Source organism: Pleurodeles waltl, chromosome 5 (assembly GCF_031143425.1).
Source record: "Pleurodeles waltl isolate 20211129_DDA chromosome 5, aPleWal1.hap1.20221129, whole genome shotgun sequence".
Classification (NCBI taxonomy): Eukaryota; Metazoa; Chordata; class Amphibia; order Caudata; family Salamandridae; genus Pleurodeles; species Pleurodeles waltl.
The window spans coordinates 422188704-422211786 of NC_090444.1; the positions used below are offsets into that span (position 1 = coordinate 422188704).

Consider the following 23083-nt stretch of genomic DNA (forward strand, 5'->3'; position numbering starts at 1 on the left):
CTAATGCCAGGTCAAGCTGGCAGTGATACTGCATATACAGGATCTGCAGCAGGAGGCCCGCGCCACATTTAAAGTACTAGTTGTCTCAATGGGCAAATAATCTGTTTTTACTACTTGACTAAATATCGGAGTGAGTGTATCAGTCCTTCTATGGGTGTGCCACCAGATGTTGAAGTAAGTATGCGGGTATATGCCTGTCTCTTTTAGTAACTCCATGGCTCTCTGAGTATGACTTGAAAGGGCATTTTTTACCATCTAAGAACATACAAGCATGCCCTTCACCCACTCATAGACTCACTTATGCACCCACTCATATACCAATTAAGACACTCATGCACCCACTCACAGACTCACAAAAGCACTAATGCACCCACTGAGACACTCATGCACCCGCTGAGAGACCTACTGAGGTACTTCTTCACCCACTCATGGAGTCATTCAGACACTGATGCACCCACTGACAGACACACTCAAATACTTATGCACCCACTCACAGAACCACACAGACACTCTCACACCCACTCATAGACCCACTCACACACTCATGCAACTACCCACAGACTCACTCAGACACTCATGCAACCAATCATAAATCCACTCGGACATTCTCACACCCACTGGAAGTCTCATTCAAGTACTAATGCACCCACTCAGACCCACATGCACCCTCTCACAAACCCACTAAAGCAATCATGCACCCACTCAGGCACCCACTAAGAGACCCACTGATGCACTTCTTCACTCACTCACAGAACCGCTCAGATGCTCATGCACCCGCTGACAGACCCACTCAGACACTCCTGCACCCACTCACAGACCCACTAAGGCACTCATCCACCCACTCACAGACCCACTAAGGAACTCATCCACCCACTCACAGACCCACTCAGACACTAATGCTCCCACTCACAAACTCACTCACTCATGCCCCCACTCACATACCCACTCAAGCACTCATGTACCCACTCACAGACCCACTGAGGCACTCATGCAACCACCCAGAGACCCACGAAGGCACGTATGCACTCACTGACACGCGAGTACTGATGCACCTACTGACAGACTCACTCCCACTCACAGACCCACTCAAACACTCATGCACCCACTCACAGACCCACTTCACGCTTGCACCCACTCACAGATCCACTCAGACACTCATGCACCTAGTCACAGGTTTACTCAGACATTCATGCACCCACTCACAGGCCCACTAAAGCACTCATGCACCCACTGAGAGTTCCACTGAGGCACTTCTTCATTCACTCACAGAGCCACTCACACTCATGCACCCACTGACAGATTCACTCAAATACTCATGGAACCACTCAGACACGATTGCATCCACTCACAGATTCACTCACGCACCCACTGACAGACCCACTCAGACACTCATGCACCCACTCACAGACCCACTGAGAGACTCCCACACACACTCCCACACCCACTCATACACTAATGCTCCCACTGAGAGACCCATTCGGACACTCATGCACCGACTCACAGACCCACTGAGAGACTCCCACACACACTCCCACACCCACTCATACACTAATGCTCCCACTCAGAGACCCATTCAGACACTCATGCACCGACTCACAGACCTACTCAGAGTCATATACCTATTCAGAGACCTACTGAAACACGCATGCACCCAGTGACAGACCCGCTGAAACACTAATGCAACTTTCTCATACCCAGTCACACACACATGCACCTACTCACAGACCCACCTATATAGTTACAAGATTTTTTTTATATATCATACTCAGTTTTATCAACCTGACATACACATATTCCTTCTTAATAATTTTTTTTAAAGTACTCTCTGAGTCACAAACCTGGAAATTGCATTGATTGGTAAAATATGTGTTTTCTTCTGTTATTGAAGATGTTAAAACTAAGCATAAGAATGGTACACCACTGTCATACAAAGCAACCATTAATCGCAACCTATACAACTTTACACTCTGATACTGCTGATGGCAGCAAATCAAAACATGCCTTTCATATTTTACTTTTCTTACTCCACTTGTCAATGGTTATTTTGTGTTAACCCTTTTTTTGCACTTCTGTGAAGAAACCTAATATGATAGAGTATTTGTCCGTATTCGTCGCGACCCTCAGTGCGGCCCCTTTGTAACTTTGGGACAAATTTGCAAATATTTTCAGGAGTCCAAAAACATATTTACCTATTATTTATACTTTAAAAAGTACACTACACTTCAAAAACAGATCCTCATTAGGAAAACACACCCTCATTGTTTAATAAGAAGAGTAAACAATTGTACGCTCTATTTAATACCCTTCCCCCAAAGTCCCTTAGCAGAGTTTCCATAGCAACCCAGTAGAACCAGTAGCTCAGAAGCTCACAATACATTTTAGAAACTGCAAATTACTCTGCAACTCAACTGCAGCAGGTGAGCTTGACTGTTTCCAATTATACGCATATCCAAGAGTACAGTGCATTTTTTTAAATATTAACCAAAGCCAATCACAGATGTACTTCTTCTTAAAAATTACTTTCCAATGATAGGTCTGTTTATTTACACCATTCAATCAAATCTATCATATTGTTTAAACAATGAATCTCATACATTTTAACTGCCTTTCATTTTCAAACCTATCTCACTCTGTTCCAGCTTTCTCATGTGTGCTATTCCTCCTTGCCTCTAAAATGCTCAGAGTGTGGGTTGTGGGTCACAGCTTTGTGCTTTGGACCAGAGCGTGTGCTAGAAACAGTGGCATTAACAGGGACATGGGTTTGCCTAATGTGGACATTAGCCAGAGAAGGTTAAAGTGGCTTGCTGCCTTTGGTTTAAAGTATTAGAGGTTGCCAACCCCCTCACCTCACGATTGCACTGTGGTGGGAATGACCTCGGCACACTTACTTGGGTAGGGCTGGAAATCCTAATGAAATATACCTTGCTGAATTATTAACACTTTTCCCTGGAATGGATGTGGTCAAGCAAATTCTGTCCACAGGTAAAGAAAGCTAGGAAACTGGTTAATAAAGCTGTTTCTGCATTCCTCAGGGACCATAACATGGGCTCTATCTATAACAACAACTTGCGCTTTGACATGGATGGAATCTACAGAAGTGATGGAATTCACTTCACAGACAAAGGCAACGGGGTATTTCTAAGCAACTTGAAACACCGCATCCTGTATTATGTGTAGTTATCATCTACACACGATAAACACACAGCCATCCTATTGCCCAAAAACTGGTTCAATTTCTTTTAAAATGTTTTATTTAAAAGTTATTTTTAAAATTTGTGAATACGTTGTAAATACGCAAAACAAAAGCACACATTCAATAGACACCAGCACATTCAAAATTCACTAATATATAAGTGATTCTATGCATCACACTACGTACGTCATTGTCTGAATGGGTCTGTGAATGGATGCATGAGTGCCTCAGGGTCTGTGAGTGCTGCATCATTGCCTCAGTGGGTCTGTGAGTTGTTGCATGAGTGTCTGAGTGGGTCTCTGAGTGGGTGTGTGAGTTTCTGAGTGGGTCTGTGAGTTGATTCTTGAGTGCCTCAGTGGGTCTGGGAGTGAGCGTATGAGAATCTGACTGGGTGCATGAGTGTCTCATTGGGTCTGTGAGCGGATGCATGAGAGCCTTAGTGGGTGTGTGAGTGGGTGCATGAGGGCCTCAGTGGATCTGTGAGAGGTTGCAAGAGTGTCTGAGTGGGTCTGTGAGTGCTGCATCATTGCCTCGGTGGGTCTGTGAGTGGTTGCATGAGTGTCTGAGTCAGTCTGTGAGTGGGTAAATGTGTGTCTCAATTGGTCTGTGAGTGGTTGCATAAGTGTCTCAGTGGGTCTGTGAGTTGGTGCATGAGTGCCTCAGTGGGTCTGGGAGTGAGTGTATCAGTATCTGACTGGGTGCATGAGTGTCTCATTGGATCTGTGAGTGGATGCATGAGAGCCTCAGTGGGTGCATGAGGGCCTCAGTGGTTCTGTGAAAGGTTGCATGAGTGTCTGAGAGAGTCTGTGAATGGATGCATGATTAACTTAGTGGGTCTTTGAGTGGGAGCATGAGTGCTGGAATGGGTCTATGAGTGGGAGCATGAGTGTCTCAGTGGGTCAGTGAGAGGGTGCATCAGTACTTGAGTGAATCCGTCTGTGGGTGCATGAGTACCTTAGTGGGTCTGTGAGTGGGTGCATGAGTGACTCAGTTGGTCTGTGAGTGGGTGCATGAGTGGGTATGTGAGTAGGAGCATAAGTGTCTGTGACTGGGTGAATGAGTGAGTGGGTCTGTCAGTGGGTGCATGAGTGCCTCAGTGGGTCTGTGAGTGGGTCCCCAAGTGCCTTAGTAGGTCTGTAAGTGGGTTGACGAGTGTCTGAATAGGTCTGTGAGTGGGTGGATGTGTGCCTCAGTAAGTGCGCGAGTGTGTGCACAGGTGCTTGAGTAGGTCTGTGAGTAGTTGTATGAGTTTCTGAGTGGGTCTGTGAGTGATTGCATGAGTGTCTGAGTGGGTGTGAGAATATCTGAGTGAGTCTGTGAGTGGGTGCATGAGTGTCTGAGTAGGTATGTGAGTGGGTGCCTGAGTGGGTCTTTGAGTGGGTGTTTCAGTGTTTGAGTGGGTCTGTGAATGGGTGTATGTGTCTGAGTGGGTCTATGAGTGGGTTTTTGAGTTTCTGAGTGGGTGTGAGAGTGTCTAAGTAGGTCTGTGAGTGTGTGCATGAGTGTCAGAGTGTGCCTGTGAGTGGGTGCATGAGTGTCTGAATGGGTCTGTGAGTGGGTGTGAGAGTGTCTGAGTGGCTCTGCGAGTGGTTGCATGAGTGACTCACTGGGTCTGTCAATGGGTGCATGAGTGTCTGAGTGGGCCTGTGAGTGGGTGTGAGAATGTCTGAGTGGGTCTGTGAGTGGATGCATGAGTGTCTGAGTAGGTCTGTGAGTGAGTGCCTTAGTGGGTCTGAGTCAGTGTTTCAGTGTCTGAGTGGGTCTTTGAGTGGGTGTCTGAATTTCTGAGTGGGTATGAGAGTGTCTGAGTAGGTCTGAGAGTGGGTGTATGCGTGTCTGAGCGGATCAGTGAGTGGTACATGAGTGTCTGAGTGTAATACTATTTGTTTTTCTTTTTTTCCACTGATATTCGCAAGTTCGTTGTGACATGGGGGCCACACTGAGCATCGCCACAAAAAACACGACATTTTCCACGTTTTCAATGCATAAGGTATCACACAAACACTTCTACATGCCACCCATGGGGTCAGGGTAAATCCAGCCTGACCCCTAATACTACTTTGAAAAAATATTTTCCAGCCCACATTCAGCCCCAGGGACCGTTTCCCGGTACAGAAAATGGTGGCCACAACTTTCTGCTCTGCTTGCGGCCAGCCAATAAGGGCCCTGTTATGGTGTGAGGGTTTGCAAATCCACCATGCGTGGATTCGCAAAGGGTTCGCTCCTCTGGATATACAAATTTGGTTTTCCTTTAATATCTCACTAACTACTGAACACATTTACACCAAATTAAAATAGGGTGTTTTGCAGACAAGAGCTAACTTTCTGCCAAATGTGGTGTAATTCCATCCAGCAGTTCAAGATGCAGTCGTGTCTAAAATCCGTATGGGAATTAACATGGGAAACACACTTTTTTTTTTTTACCCCCTCCCCCTTTTTCTTGTCCCTCGCATGACGGATCACCCCGAAACATTCCTTGCACAACAAGCCCAAACTTTACACTTTATTTTGGAAAAGTTCATGATGATTCCTCAAACCATGCCAAAGATATAGTCAAGTCTGCAGGTGGTTTACAAATTGATTAGAACTTCATTATAAGAGGTGTGAGTGTTTTATAAATCCTTCATAATGTGGGATGAAGAGTTCAGCAATACACCACAGCAGTGAAATTGAGCAGTTCCAAATTATACATGTAACATTGTTATTGGTTTCATCAGCCCCAAAGTAACAGGGAGCGGTACCCAAATGTCATAAGGCTAGCTCTGAGCGGCTGAAGAGTGCTAGCATGTTACCATTAAGGTTGCGCATTACTGCTTTAAGCCTGGATTTCATGTTTCGGGGATGCACACTCATCCATTCTTTTGGCTAGTAATAAAAGTACTATTACAAGCCTTCTCTTTGACTTAGAGACTTTTTTAACAAATCACAAGAGTATCACTAATCGGGCAGTATTCATTTCAGTACACTTTGCTTGGTACTTACTGCCTCACTGAGAATTTAACTATTATGTCTCCTCTTGTGGGTGGAGTTACAACTGTAGGGGGATGTTTTTTTTTCAATTGGCATTTAGAAATACAAAACATTGCAACCACAGGGGTCGCAGTTTACAAATATCATGAATATTAGGGCAGTACAGATAGAGTTTACCTAACATACATGGAGGAAACAAGAAAGGGGGTGGCAGGGAGAAGACCCAATAACAGGTACACACATTAGTTTACATCTTAATATCCCACACTGGATGTAGTCGTTTAGCCTAGTAAGAGCCTACCATGACCTACATAGATTCACCTATCTGGGCTACAATAAAGCACATTGTCAAACTTGAGAGGCTGGGGGGACTGGGCGGCCGCCGTCCTGTTCAGGGTGCATCCCATCAGCCAACCCATCTGCCACTAACAGAGTGGAATCCCTGTGGCGATAAAAAGATTGGAAGGGTTCCCATATATTTTTGGGACGGGCGCATAATATTGCATTAGGTCTCAGTAATTAGATAGTTGCTTCTGACAGTAGATAACATCACGCAGCCAAGCCTTGAGGGTAGGGGTGGGTTTCCACCTCCAGTGTATGGCCACCCTTCACCTGGATAGTAGTAATAGCATGGCAGTAAGTCAACGGCTGGGGGCAGGCATGTGAGATACATATCATGGGTGCCCACTAAGGGAAGTACAAGGAAGTATCTGTGCCCAGTAATAGTGTGTGAATATTTCTTCCCGGAACAATGGCACTCTTGGGCATTGTCATGCCAAGTGGATGTAAGAAGCCTTTGGGGAGCCGCATAGGTGGTGAAGAAACATGAAGTGTATGAAACACTGTTTGTAGTTTGGGGAGAGAGACGGTAGATAACCACAAAAGAACTCCCACTGCTTCTCCGTTAAAGGGGGATCTGTGTCCTTATCTCAAGACTTCCATGCAGCTGGAGCGGGGATTGGAGAAGAAGTCTTCATATTGTTATACAGCCGGATAATTAGGCTACACAGGGATGAGGAAGTGTGGACAAGTTCTAGTGCTGGAAGAGGAAGTGGGGGCTGGAAAGGCGTCATGAATTGTAAGGCAAGCTGCCCTTAGTTGGTAATTTAGGAGAGTATCCAAGGGGCTAGGGGTGGAGGAGAACGTGACCTCGAAATGGGGAATGAACTGATCATCAGGGTACCGGTCTGCAAAGGTAGTGGGCTGGTGCCCGAATCACAACACCCTTGTTGTGGAGAGGTGGGAGCTGAGGGTTGTTGGCAAGGTGAATAGATGGGGCAAACAAACATTCCAGAATGGATCTTTTCCACAGCCCCTCCCATGCCCTGCATGAGCATGCTACTGTATCAATTTTGGCCCTCTGATTTTTATAAGGTACTACATAGAGAGCCATGCGCAAAGGCCAAGGGGCTGCACAATCCAGTTCTATTGCTGCGTGAGGCTTGAATGAAGTTGGGTGAAGCCAGAAGTGGAGGAATTGAGCTTGGGTACACAAGGTGTAAAGCTGCATGTCAGGCACCCCCATTCCGCCCTGTGCGAGTGGCAAAGTTAAGAGGTCCCATGATACACTCAGGTGTTTATTCGCCCATACCAATGTCATCAGGTTGGATTTAAGACGCTTGAAGAACTGAACTGTCAGTGGGAGTGGAATATTAAGGAATAAATACAGGACTTTTGGGAGTACTATAATCTTACCTACAGCAATACGTACAGCTAAAGACGATGGTAGTTTGGACCAAAGAGGGATTCTGTCCTCGAGCCAGTCTATTGCACCACCGTAGTTGGCACGCCATTGTTCCTCTGGATCTCAGCTAAGCTAGTACCGAACTAGTTCTGACACCCATTTGAGGGGGTATTTTCTTGGAAATGGCAGCTTCCTGTCTGAGAAGGGGACCAGAAAGGATGTGGACCAATTAATGTGTAGTCCTGAGTAGCTGGCACAGTGCACCGCTTCACGTGTCATGGGGGCCAAGTTTTCCCACAGGTCTATGGAGTATAATATAATGTCATGTGCATACATCAAGAATCGGCTGGTGGTGGAGCCCATACCCAGGTTCGCATGGCATTGTGTGAGCCTTGCTGCTAGAGGCTCCATCGCTATTGTGAAAAGAAGTGGTGACAGCAGGCACCCTTGTTGGGCATGGCAAGTGATTGGGAAGGGATCTGAGAGTATTCCATTCAGCCGAACTAGCGCAGAGGGCTGAGTATATAGGGGTGTGTCTTTAATGAATTGTGGGCTGAAGCCTAGGTGTGCAAGCAGAGGAAAAAGGTAGACCCATTCCAAGGAATCAAACGTCTTAGTGGTGTTGAGGAGGGCAGCAATGGCAGGGATCAGGGGCTGTAGGTCGTGCATGAGCACAAAAATGGTGTGCAGGTTATGCAGTGTAGAGCATCCTAGATAAATCCCGATTGATCGGGCTGAACTATGAGAGGCAGTATTGGCAACAGGCGATTGGAAAGAATCTTAGCATAAATGTTATCAACATTAATCAAGAAGAGGGACCTGTGGAATAGCATTGCTTGTGAATGTCCTGCCCAGGCAGTTGCTCTCCCCGAATCGCCGAACTTGTGCGTACCCATGTAAATAATGAGTTTCCCGGACTGCTTCTTCGTAGAACTCAGACAGCACTTCCCGAATATGGGCCAGAATAGTGGCATCTTTGGAGCTAAAATATTTCATCTTGTGTGCTTGAATGCCTTCCTCAAGTCAAGAGAGGCGGCCCTGAATAGCCTTTAGGACTCCCGCTTGTTTAGAAATACATGCTTCCCAGATGACCACTTTAAAAGCCTCCAATAGCGTGGAGAGTGAGTCAACTGAGCCCACATTATGGCCAAAGGATTTTGTCCCTGCAGACCTCTTGAAATACCGCATCATGCAGCGCATCCGGCGGTAAATGCCAGGTGAACGCACAAGGCACCACCTGGGGAAATTGTAGTTCCAAAGGGACAGGAGCATGGTCAGATAAAGTGTGGGGGAGTTGGGCTATCCTGGCGGTCCACATCAGGACTTCTTTGGAGGTTAGCGAGTAGTCTAGCCTAGACCATGCATTGTGATGTACTGATATGCATGTGCCCTCCAGGGTATTTATGTGAATGTGCCTATAGACATCATGTAGATAGTTGTTGTGTATAATGGTGTTAACAGCCTGTGCAGTGTTGGAATGTGGGCGCCTGGAGGTGCCAGAGCGTTCTAGCCGGTTGTCTAGGCCTATAATAAAATCTCTGCCCCATAATAGAGCATGGGGGGCCTAGGCCTGAAATCTTTCTCCAGTAATCTTTTCCGTGACTCCAGAGAAAAAGTCTGGATCATCCCTATTCGGGCCTTAAATATCAGCAGGGATTATAGGTTTCCCGTGCAACAGTCCAAGTACGATGACACATCGGCCTTCACTATCTATAAGGAATTGTGACGTCTGCGACAGAAGTCCTTTATGCAGCAGAATGGCAATGCCTCTGGCATAATAGGAATATAGGGAAGTGTGTGTTACCCCCACGAGCGTGAGCGTAGAACTGGGGTAGTCGAGCTTGTTAGATGGGGTTCCTGAAAAAAGCAAACATCAATTTTGTGCTGAATAAGGTAGGCATGGACTAGACATGCCTTTCTGTGATCATTAAGGCCACGTATGTTTCATGTAATATAGGTGGTGGTGGTCATAGTACCTTTGGATATTGAGTGAAGTGTGGGGCTAGCCCCTGTCATGCAGCATAACTAAGGCGGGTGAGGTAGGTATGTGCAGTGAGGTGTAGGTGTAATCCCTTAAGAATAAAATGACATAACATAGACAAACTATCGAAATTAGGAACCCCTCCCGTCCCCCCACCCTCACCAGCCTGAGAACCTGGTTGAGAAAACCCATCCTTCCCCACTCCTCAACAGTCCACCTGTATCATAGTGATTTGAATGGGAATCATCCCTGAGGGACGAGAGAGTCCAGATGAGCAACCTTCCCGAGTACGGCTACGTGGCCGAACCAGGGGTGACATAAGAGGCAATTGATTTGTAGTTAATTTCAAATGACATCACATGAATATTATTGCAAAAAAAGACGGTGATGATGGCGCACCCACGCAGGATCGCCCAACTGAGGACTAACACATATGAACCAAGGCAGAACGATGCAGGAGAAACAGCGGGTGACGGGACCTGGGTTAGACAGAGCATGTTATCAGTCAATATCTCAGAGCCGGTTATTTTCAGCCGCCTCCGACGGGTCCCGGGGTGAGCGCATCCCCTTGGCAGTGTGCTTGGCAAATTTCAGGGTGGATTTGGCTTCCGTGATTCGCAATTTGTCTGGGTACATTGATGCATAAGGGATTTCCCCTTTCTGGAGTACTTGTTTAACAGGCATGAATTCATGGTGGGCTGCTTGCACAGATGCCGTGAAATTGGGGTAGAATGACAGGCTGTTTCCTTGGTACTGGATGGAACCATGCTCACGTATCGGTGCACCCTTGGGGGCACAGACACAGTGAGCAGTGTGTATGCTTGACGATGAAGACTGTGGACAGGCTCTCACCAAACAGATCGTGCAGCATGGTCTCCACAGAATCTTCTTTTTTTGTGATCGCAGTGGAATCCCAAACACCCGTGATCCGCAGGTTGTTGCACCAGGAGCATGCCTCATGGTCTTCATTTTTGGCTTTTATGAGTTCTCGTATCCTGTTCATCCTCAATAATTCTTCCTTGGAGTCTGTTAGCACATCATCTAGGTCTGATATGTGATTTTCCAGAAGATCCAGGCAATCCTCATGCTTGTCTACTCTTTGCTTGATTTGATCCAAGCGGCTGGTGAGAAATCGAGTTTAAAGTCAATAGCCTTCAGATTCCACTTCACTTCCACCAGTAGCTCTTTTATATCAATGTCTTGGGGACAGTCCTGCCCTGATCGCACCTCGTCATCTATCTGCCGGGTGGGGTGCTTGCCCTCAAATGAGAATTTTGATTGTTTGGTGTTGTGTCATGTTTGCCCATGTTGAAGTGTTGCGGTTGTCCTGGAGGGCACCCCTAGAAATCATAGCAGCACGATTCACCAGATTAAGGAGGCAGTCCCAGGGACCTGGGTAGTGTGAATGGGTTATATGGCAAAGGCTGAGGTGACGGGTGACTGCGATGGTGTCTTTTTTGGCTCCACTACGCCCTGGCACACCGCTCCATCCTGAGGGCAGGCCCCTATCCGACCACAACGTAGGGATTCTTCGCAATCTAGAACACCAAGGAGGCCATGTTGGGCACAGTTCAGCCTAGTTATATGCTTTAATGCCAGCGAGGGGGCAGTATCCGTCTGGCAGATCCACAAACGCAAGGGGAAGGTCGAGGCATGTGGGTTTCTCATACATCATCTGGCGCAGGGTGGGTAGTTAACTTGGCTGTGGGTCCTGGGTGCACTTACTGAGTAAAGATCCCCAGCTGCTTCACCAGTATAGCAGTCGGGCCCCCTCGCCTAGCTCCAGGGCAGACACAGTTCTACAAGTGCGCTTCTCCTCATGTATCCATGCAGTGTCACAGCAGGGTAAAGGGCTCAAAATGCGAAGCCGATCTACGGTGCGCAGAGAGGAAGTGTATCAAGTACGTTAATAGGGTCTGGCGGCCACACTCACCTCTTATCTGGACATAAAGTCCTGGCGGATGTGCCTCTTGTCAGCCGGGGCCCCAAAACATCTTCTGTTGTGTGTGTGTGGGGATCGAGGCCAGGTGGGCCCCCCCACATTGTTAGCTAGTCTGCCACAATAGAGCAAGCCCCCAAGCAGGTGCCCTCCACGAGAGAGCAGGAGGCGAGGGCCACTTCCAGCCCGGCAGACCGCCGTGGGCCACCGCGACTCCCATCACAGTCACTACCCGTTGGCGGGGCTCAGTAGCGTATTGCGGCCTCACCATACCACCAGCAGGCCTCTGCTCTTCACCAGCCTAGCTGCCAGCAGATGTAAGCAATTGCGGTCTAACCATCTTCGAGGGTGCGGCAAAGGTGGGGGTCAATCAATCAATCAATCAATCAATCCATCCGGAATTTGTAAAGTGCACTACTCACCTGTGTGGGTCTCAAGGTAACGAGGAGGTAGGGGGTTGGGGGGGGGAAATGGTGCTACTGCTCAGACAGCCAGGTCTTGACAAATTACCTGAAGGTAAAGAGGTCTTTGGTCTGCCACAGGTGGGTGGGAAGAGTGTTCCACATTTTGGCGGCGAGGTGCGAGAATGCTCTACCGCCGGTTGTAGTTCTGCAGACGCGTGGGACGGTTGTGAGAACGAGGCCGGTGGAGCAGAGATGCCAGGTCGGGGTTTAGAAGGAGAGCCATCTGTTAAGGTATTCTGGTACGGTGATATACAGTGCTTTATGAGGGTGGGTGAGAAGTTTGAAGGTGATTCTCTTTGACTGGGAGCCAGTGCAGGTTTCTCAGGCGGTCTGTGATGTGTCAATGGTGGGGGATGTCCAGAATGAGGCGTGCAGAGGACTTCTGGATGCGTTGCAGCCTCTTCTGGAGTTTGGCTGTGGTTCCTGCATAGAGGGCATTGCTGTAGTCCAGTTTGCTGCTTACGAGGGCTTGGGTGACTGTTCTTCTGGTTTCAGTGGGTATCCATTTGTAGATCTTTCAGAGTATGCAGAGGGTGTTAAAGGAGGAGGAGGAGATGGCGTTGACATGCTCATCACATCAGTGGGTCTCCATGTGTGTAGCGGCCCTGTGTAAGGCAGATGAGTATAGGATTTTAGGCTCGGCTGGCGGAGCCTCTCTAGAGAGCGGCCATTTTGTAGCCCAGCCAAGCTCTGCCCCCACAGTAGGGGAGTGTTAAAGCTTAAAGGTGGGACACATCAAATGTTTGGAATGGGAGAAGGTAAATTACCTGTAAGTAACTGGAGCACTTGCTCCCAGTCCCTGGTGTTGCCTTTTGAACTTTGAGCCAGGAGTTACAGCGGAAATGCCAGGGCAACCAAAAATGCTAGTGGTTGCTATCCTTGGCAAAATCTAATGGAGGTCAATGCTCGTAAGTATTCAAAGGGGCTCAGTATATTTCTAAAAATATGCAGAGGTCCTTACTGGTTGATTTTTCTTTTAAACTAATACTTGAAATCAATGACAACATGTGCCTAATAGTGTGCTAGCAGTCGTGGATAGGAAAAACAAGCTAACATGGCATTGGAAGGCTCAACCTAAGCAGGGTGGGCATTCCAATATATTTTTAACTGGCAGTTGTGCACTGGTGTGATTTTTTTCTAGTGGTGGAACCCGGGGCAGATCTTTTTTTAGTAAAGAAAGTATCCTGATCTCATAATAAGGTGAGGGATGTGAGAGGTTGGCAGATGCCCTGCTACCGCCGTGATCTTAAGATGCCCTATGACTTTAGGCTCTACCCCTTTGTCATATAATCTGAACTCAGCTAATAACCAGATATTATCCCAGGTGCTTTGTTCCATCTTACTAATGATAGGATTGGCTTTGCCACTCTGAGTCACTGTATAAGAGGTCCATGCTTTCTCCTGTGTTGCTCTCTGTAGGGAAGAGTACTTGAACCCTGAAATGAAGAACGTTTAAGGAACAGCAGAAACCAAACTCTCCTAAAGAGTCAGAATCAAAATATTCTCGAGTCCCTTCTAAATTCTCTCATGCATCATATTTATTAAGAATATTTTTCCGATAAAATGCTAAATAGGAGTAAGCATTAAACGTGACCTCCCGTTTCTTTTTCTCAAGGTGGACGGTTATTCTTCTCAGGACACAGGCTGCATTATATTTGTTAGGTACTTAGAATCTTTCCTTTGGAGCCAAGCTACGGTATGCTCTCCGATGCCTAAATGACAATTTATTTTCTCACTTTAAAGGTATCTAGCGACATCAGCACTGAAGAAGATGAAGCTGAAACCTCATCATGGCGATAGGAACCTATCTGCAGAGCGCTACTGCTTGATGGCAGAATAGAACTGAGGTTGGGTGGAAAGAACCTACCTAAGAAGTATCGAAGAGTCAGAAGTTTGGAGGCCCCACCTGAGGAGGCAAAAGTGGGGATAGGATCCCTTTTAGCACCCAGGGGCATAGCTTCAGGGAGGGTGTTTGGGGTGTACACCTCCCTAATGTATTTTCTTATAAATAGTTGGGTACATGTGCTTTCAGTCGGGTGTTCTGAGATATAAGTCAGATTTCAGCAGGTTTTTTTTAACGTACGCACAGACAAAAAACGCACACACACTCAGTGAAAGTTCTCCAAAATAGTGGTTATTTTACAGGATATTGTGTTTTCTCTCTTAGTACTCCTACTAAAACGCATTCCTCTCTCCCCTTCCATTGCCCCTTAGGCCCCCTCATGCACCCTGCTTGTCGTATAATGTATTTAAACATTATGGCGGTCATTCTGACCCTGGCGGTCATTGACCGCCTGGGCCGGGGACCGCGGGAGCACCGCCAACAGGCTGGCGGTGCTCCCAAGGGCATTCTGACCGCGGCGGTACAGCCGCGATCAGAAACGGAAAACCGGCGGTCTCCCGCCGGTTTTCCGCTACCCTGAGGAATCCTCCATGGCGGCACAGCTTGCTTGCTGCGCCGCCATGGGGATTCCGACCCCCTCACCGCCATCCTGTTCCTGGCGGTCGTGACCACCAGGAACAGGATGGCGGTGAGGGGTGTCCTGGGGCCCCCGTAAGAGGGCCCCTAAAAGATTTTCAGTGTCTGCATTGCAGACACTGAAAATCGCGACGGGTGCTACTGCACCCGTCGCACCCTTCCCACTCCGCCGGCTCCATTCGGAGCCGGCTTCCTCGTGGGAAGGGGTTTCCCGCTGGGCTGGCGGGCGGCCTTCTGGCGGTCGCCCGCCAGCCCAGCGGGAAACACAGAATAACCGCGGCGGTCTTCTGACCGCGTAGCGGTATTCTGTTGGGGGAACTTTGGCGGGCGGCGGAGGTAAGAATCACCCCCTATATGTCAGCCTGGTTGTCGGAACATCTGAAGCTCACATCCCCCAATCTTATTGACCAAGCTACGCCCCTGTTAGCACATTGCCATAAGCAGAATCTCTCTAGGGCCTAGCTTCAACCTTGTGTGCACTGAATTGAGAAGAAGGCTTAGGCTTTTTTATCACAAAGGAAATAGAACAGTTTAAACTCTTGATAATGTTTTCCTAGCCACCCAGGCCTTGAGCTTTTCCTAGACCGGATCTGTTGTTTCTGACATGACTGGGAGTTAGAAACCCACTGCAAGTCCTAGATCTAGTTCGGGTTCTCTTCATCCTAGGGTTGATCAGCTTGATAGGGCCACTACCACCTAGCTGGAACAGACAGACTACAGTTGTGACAGTGTGCTGCTTCGGTACCATAATAGGTACACTGGGTCTCATCTAGCACCTGTCAGACCTGCTTGTCGTGCTGCAAACTAAGGCTTGAGGATGTATGCAGACCTGCCTTCTATGTTAAAGCACGCTGACTATCCTCAACATGATGTTGACAGTTTGACTTGGGGGTGGAGGGGCTGAGAGGGGAAGCGGATGGCGGACAGGAGGTCCCACTTGTCATCCTCGCTGAAGGTACTTGGCCCAGCAAGGGGTGGGAGACCTGACTCTGAAGTGGTAAGAAATTGGAAGGATAAGTATCTGCACGGAAGCTTTGCACATGATCCTGCACCCTGGTAATAAACTTGTTTTAGATGAGTGTGGCCTACCTTGAGCTTCAGAAACGCTCATGTTAAGAAGAAGCTTGCTTAATCTCCACAACTGCCCCACCAGCGCTTGGATGCCTGGCTTCACCCTGGGGGTGCCCAGGAGTGGGCACCTCACAGGGAAAAGCCAGGAGGGGTTCCATAGCGGTATGAGTACAGCGCCTTGAGACCCTAACGGGTGAGTAGTGCGCTATACAAGTGCAAAGTTTAAAGTTTTTCACTTGGCAGAGCACCTGCAGTAGGAAAGGCGGCTCAATCCAGGCAATTCTTCCACATACTGTGATAGACAAGGACACATGTTCCAGCAGTGAGGTATTTGCTCAGCTGTTTTGAAGAAACAAATACAAAAGTCAGTAATGGAGATAAGGTGATTGGTCAGTATGCAATAAAGCAAGTGAATAAGGTATTTACACAGAACTGAGTCCTAGTCCATCCTTTGTTATAGAACGCTTCCCCTTTGTCAACATTGTCATAGCTGCATAATAATACATTTCTATGTATACTAGCAAGCATCCTAATTACAGTGGTTTTAATTTGTTCTCAGCTGTTCCTGCTGTTGAAGGGAAGGTCCCACCTTTGATGTTGTTTTTTGAGGCTCTCATAAATTCAAGTTCTTCTGTCAAAGACCCCGTTTCTGCTTCTTTGACACTGGAAGGAATAAAATGTGCTTTGATGCAAAAACGACTCGACCTTGTCATACATTGGATAACACAGCAAAGGTAGGAATCCTTTCAAAATATAATTGAACAAGCATCGGTATAATAATAATTCAGTAACTGGCCCCAACAAGGAAGATTAAAGGTGTTGTATTATTAGGAAAAATAATTAACTTATAATGATGATGTTAAAAGTTAACCACGTTTTGTGTAGTTTTTAAATGTGCTTTTAATGGTTTTAGAAAATGTTAGTGGGCTCTGTTTTTAAATGGTATTTTGTTAAATTTCCGGAATGAATTTTTATTGAATTTGTGAGGGCAGGGAACTATAAAGGGAAGCAAAGCTGCTACTGAAAACCAAATAAGTCTGCCATTTTTCTCCATATTTTTGGCTCCACATCGAGCCGTCATTTTTGTTGGAGCACTCCAGTGTTCAGGAACCTTGGCGGAGTACTCTTATGTCCCATGCTCAGATAATACCAGTAGCAGCATAAACGTGCAGCAGATGCACTACTGGTGCGCCAAGGGCAAGCCTGTCTGCGCCTATCCGTGGTCCGTGGCCCGTTTCTCATCTGACAGCAAGGTGGGAACCTTTTGTAATAATGAGTCTTGAGTTGCTCGGCAGGGGCATAAATGTTGCAGTCCTCCCTTCAATTTGTCTGTTAAGTGCACAGCATGTAGTTGTTATACTTGTTTCGTTTTGCAACCTGTTCTAGTGTTACCTATATTGAGAGGGAACTATAACAGGATCTGACTAAGTCATACAGGCATGTCAAACCTGTTGAGCATTGAGTTGAATGCCTGTTTAGTCAAAGTAAGATCTATACCCAAACATAAGTTGGATATTTGGGGCCATTTGAATGACAATGTCTGGGATGTAAAGTTTCTCACCAAAACGTGGCAAAGCACTTTGTCAGAGAGAGGTAGAGCCCTAGCCATTGTGGATGGTTACTCGATCTTGCATTTGGATCAGGACTATGAAAAAGATTGCATACTAGCATTAATTCATCTCTCGAAGTTTCTTTGCACTTCTAATCGGGATTGTGGCAGGTTGAGGGCCTCATCTTAAAGTTTCAGATCATTTCTTCTTCTCAGGAGCTTTGATATGCAATCCACTCAATCATTCTTCTAATATCAGGGAACTGCATGTGAATGCAGTGGCTCTGTTCTATATGCAGTACTAAAATTTTACTGTGCTTGGCGATTGCATCCTCCATGTTGATGATCTCAATTATAAAGAGACAAGTCACTTAGTGGATGCAGTGCCTGATCTTAATGTTTGGCAGTTAGGTAGGGGACCTACTCATAAACTTGGGTCCATACTTGATCTGAGTTTTACTAATATTCCCTCTGTCTCAGTTAATAACCCACTTCCATTTTTTACCTCAGATCACTTCTTAGTCCCTTTTCAACGGAGCAGTACAAGACCAGTAGGTTGTTGAAATCAAGTTGACTGTGGCATCTTATCATGGATTCAAACCTTACAGAAACATTAGTGCAAATTAAACTCAATCTAATGGACTGTGTGACTGAGGCAATCTGCTCTTTTAACTCAGCCCTGATCCAAGCTTTAGAATATTGGGCCCCTTAGAACAAGGCGTGGTGACAAGAAATTCTCTCTCTATGGCCTAGTTCTCTTCAGTGCTACAAGCACAGAAGCGTAAATGCAAACAGCTGGAAAGGAGATAGAGGGAGCCATACTCATAAGATGAAAAGACAACTTATAAGTAACTCTCAAAAACATTTGCAAAAGCATTAAAAAGGGGGAATCGCATTGCATTTGCTAAAGAAATTGCAGCAACAGACAATACTCCTAGAACAATTTTTCAGTTTTTTGAGTCTTTCTAAACCCATGGGTAGGTAATCAGATGCTTCTAGTCTCCCAAACTCTTTGCGATAATCTGGCTTTGTTCTTTCAAGAGAAGGTGGATAATATGTATTGCAACTTTGAAAATACTAAAGGTGAGAGACGCTTAAGGTTGGTCCTGAGTGATCAGGCTAAGAACACTGACATTTGAGAAGATTTCTTTAGCAGAGATAGAATCTATCATTCTTAAAGGCAGGTCAGGATATCCCCTGGACCCGTGCCTCCCTAATATTCTTTTTCTGACTACCTTATCTTTTAATGTCCAGATTAATGCGCTATTTAATCTGTTTTTGGAGCAGGGTCTGGTTCTGTCACTTTGGATAAAAAACCTCTGCAGCTGGCATTACTAAAAATAATCTATTTCTGATTCACTATGTTTGAGTAACTATACACCTATTTCTCTGCTTCCAGCAGTCGGGAAATTGCTGGAAATATTGGTCAAGTTTGAGATCATGCCGTTTATTGAAAGTAAAGGAATTCTGCCCTTCTCTCAGTCAGGTTTTCCCTCAGGCTTCAATATGAAAGTAGCTCATTTAGAGGACACTGAGTTTATTAGGGCTAATCTCGATCTTGGGGGGGGGGGATTGGGGGAGTAGCAATAGTCATTCTGTTCGATCTCTCGGCTGTTTTTGATATGGTGTCCCACATGAAGGATCATAGGAATTTGAGAGACTGGAAAAAGTTGGAATAGTGAGTAAAGCGAGGCTTTGGCTAAAATCTTTCCTATCCGAAAGAGAACAAGCAGTCAACTTTATCACTATTTATCTCTAGCTGTAAGGAAATGAGATATGGCATATCACAGGTCTCAGGCCCACATTGTTTAATATCTATAAAGCCCAATTGGCTCAGGAAGGGGAGCAATAGTGATTTAACACTTTGGGGGTCATTACGACCCTGGCGGAAGGCGGAGAACCGGCGGTAAGACCGCCAACAGGCTTGCGGTCTTACCTTGTGGAATTATGACCATGGCGGTTACCGCCATGGTCATCTGCCGGTTCTCCGTTCCGCCTGCCAGGGTGAAGACGACCGCCGGGCTGGAGACCTGGGTCTCCAGCCCGGCGGCCGTCACTATACCGCTGGCGGTATTTGGACCCGGCTTACCGCCGTGGATTTCCAGCGGTTTGAACCTCCATGAAATCCATGGCGGTAAGCACTATCAGTGCCAGGGAATTCCTTCCCTGGCACTGATAGGGGTCTCCCCCACCCCTCACCCCCACCCTGACTCACTCCCTTACACCCCCCACCACCCCTGCCATCCCCCAAAGGTGGCAGGGCCCCCCACCCCGACCCCCAACATCACATAACTCACACACACCCGACACGCATGCACGCACCACCAACACACACACGCACACACACCGACATACATGCCAACATCCACACACACAGACACGCACACCCGCATTCAAACATACATGCACACATCCATACAGACATACCCACAGACATACACGCACTCATTCCCAAACATGCATCACCCCCACAAGCATACACGCACTCACACACCCCCTCTACATACCTACATACTCAGACGCACACCCCCATGCACGCACACAACACACAACACCCCCCCACCCCCTCCACAAACGGACGATCGACTTACCTGTTCCGTCGATCCTTCGGGAGTGGACGGGAGCCATGGGGGCAGCTCCGCCGACACCACACCACCAACAGAAAACCGCCACGGCGAATCACAGGACGTGATTCGCTGGGCGGTGTTCTGTTGGCGTGGCGGTGGAGGTGGAGCAACCTCCACTTCCCCGCCTCCCGCCAGTATGGCTGTTGGCGGCTCTCCGTCCGTAAAGGGACGGAGAGCTGCCAACGGTCATAATAGGCCGAGCGGCAAACCACCTGCACTGGCGGTCTTCCGCACGGCAGTCCCTCGGTGGTCTTTAAAAAAGACCGCCGAGGTCAAAATCACCCCCTTTGTCTCATGGGATGACATACAGTTGATATTAGTATTCAACCAAGTAGATGGCAGGGTTGTTGAAATTGTTCAGGGCTGCTTCACTGGTGTTGCAAGTGGGATGGGCAGAAGCTATCTCAGACTGCATTCTGACAAGTCGGAGATTTTGGTCTTTGGTAATACTTCTCCGCTGGATCTTAGGAAATTGTGGCTCACAGAGCTGGGGGATCCGGCGACCACTGTATCCGTTGCCAAAAACCTGGGAGTCAAATTTCTTAAGAACCTTTAATTTAAACTACAATTGAGTGCCATTTTATCTATGGGTTTTTCTGTACTTAAGTCATAAAAAGGACCATTACATTTCTGCCTGTTCACACGAGTAAATACATTGTCCATGCCCTAATTACAGCGAGATTGGACTATGCTAATGTCTTGTATATCTGTGGCCGATTGATGAATTGTTAAATAGGCCCCAACTAATGCAGAGCGCTGCAGTGGGCCTAATCTTGAACACTCCCAAAAGCCAATCCATCTGCTGGGGCTTGAAGCTACTGCCTTAGCTTCCAATCAAGCAAAAAGTTAACTTTAAAGATTTTATGATCACTCACAGACTGTTAACTAAAAAGGTCCCTTACATCTACAGGAAAAAGTAAAAAAGTATGCCCCCTGCACGTACTCAGTTCTTGTAGTCAGGGCTGCCTTTAAATGCCAAAGGGCTGCAAAGTTAGATCAGGTGGCAGATATTTTCATTTCTGGGAAGCCAGGATGTGGAACTCAATTCCAGGACATTAGCGTGAGACTGAGTTGGAATCCACATTTAAATCTGACCTGAGGACCTTCCTTTTTAGAGTGATGTAGTCAGACTCCTTTCATGATGTTAGCTCAGGGACTCTTCCTTTGGTAGCAGCTGTTCGTGCTCAATAAATTGTTTTTCATTAATTTTCATTCAGAAGGAAACTCGGATCTAAATAGTTTCAGTGAGACTACCTACAAAAGGATATCCAAATATAGATGAGTTATTTCCAGAAATAAATCTTTCGCTCAGTACCTACACAAGTGCGACAATGCTCCATTATTAAAGATGTTGAGTCCTCTAAACCATAATTATCACCTAAAATATATTAATCAAATACCAATGACATGCAGCCCTTGCTCCGAAGCTGGTGTTACCAGACCAGTCTGGTTTCGTACCGGGCCGGTCTACATTATATAATCTACATATGTACTTCGCTGTTACGAGTACGATTGAAGCTGAGGATGATGCGGCAGCGGTGTTTTTAGACGCTACTAAGGCTTTTGATTCTTTGGCGTGGAAGTATATGTTTTTGCTGCTTGCCAGAGTAGGAATAACCGTGAGGTTTGTGCAATTGATTTGCTTGCTGTATTCGGAGCCTACTGCTAGGCTGCAAGTAAACAGAATTGTTTCTGACTCCTTTCGGGTGGCTCGTGGGACTCGACAGGGTTGCCCTCTGTCTCCACTGCTTTTCGCAATAGCAATCGAACTGCTGGCGGCGTGTCTGAGACAGCACCATAACCACAGAGGGCTGGCATTTCGCAACGGCCAAAATAAATATCCATGTATGCGGACGATATTGCACTGTATGTTCGTGAGCCGCGGAATCATCTTGATGTCCTGCTAGATGATATAGTGCGGTTTGGCGCTTTCTCCTGAATTACAATCAACTGGTCTAAGTCGGTGGTGATGCCCCTCTCAGTGGGAACTCTGCGATTTTCCTATAGATACCCTATTGTATGGGCTGATGGTTTGGTGCGTTACCTCGGCTTCTGGCAGTGTGGAGAGGTGGAGAGACTCTGGTCTGCAAATTATGGTAAGGCAATGGTGTGGCTAGAGGACAGGGTAGAGACTTGGCACTCGCTACCGCTCTCACTTACCGGCGTATCGCAATAGCTTAAATGGTGGTGCTGCCTAAATTCTTATACTCGTTCCTGAACTTAACTCTTGTTCTTACTGCAAGCTTTTTGTAGAGACTCCGCTCCGTGCTGATACGGTTGGCTTGGGCGGAAGGGCAGCCCAGAATTTCCTGGGAGAAGGTGACTCATTTGAATTGGGTGGCCTTGCTGCTCTGGATTTGGAGCCCTATTATCACTGCACGCAGGCTCACTTTGCACATTTCTGGATACGTCCTGTTCGATATTTACCGCATCTTGCGCCAGAAAGTGATGCGGTGTGGCCGGACGGACTGTTGCAGGTGATTGGGAACCCGTCTCGGCCCAGGCCGCGTGGGGTGGATACGGTGGCCTGTACAGCCCGGGCTTGGACAGCCTTGCTGCGTCGGGCTGGTGTGCGGGAGCCATTCACCCCATAGATGTCGGTACTTGTTCCGGGATTCCCGGCTGTGCGAATTTCTCTGTGATTCAAACTTAACTGCATTGGGCGACTGGTTTGTGGAGGGGCGGTTTATCGCATCGGAGACAGTGCTGGGGGGTGGATGAGACACTGCGTTACATTGGTTGTATGGGCTGCGCATTTGCGCGATCCTCCGTACGCGCTTCCCTGAGAGCCCGTTGCTGTGTCAGGCTTTGGAGGTGATGTATCGTGCACAATCTCCATGCAGGCTCATTGCTAAGCTATATAACTGCTTGCAGAGCGCGAAGATGGAGTCGGAGATTACTGCTAAGGCGCGGTGGGAAGTGGACATAGGTGAGGCCATATCTGCTGAGATGTGGAGGAAATACTGCACGCATATGAAGGTGCTGTCCCCCAATTATAGGCTGCGTCTTATCCATTTCAAATTTCTGCATCGCTTGCACTACACCCCGTGGTTTGCATGGTATGGGTCTGCGCCGCATTCTTGTTGCGGTAGGTGTGGCGCCCTGGATGCTGATTTTCTACATCTA

At 47.3% G+C, this 23083-nt stretch overlaps 1 protein-coding gene across 1 annotated transcript in view; it reads left to right on the top strand.

The window, feature by feature from the left end:
• Positions 1-23083, top strand: part of CLHC1 (clathrin heavy chain linker domain containing 1) — a 379985-nt gene that overhangs the window by 248168 nt on the left and 108734 nt on the right. Inside the window, 1 exon segment of the mRNA XM_069236548.1 lies at positions 16341-16515. Coding sequence (XP_069092649.1) covers positions 16341-16515 — 175 coding nt within the window.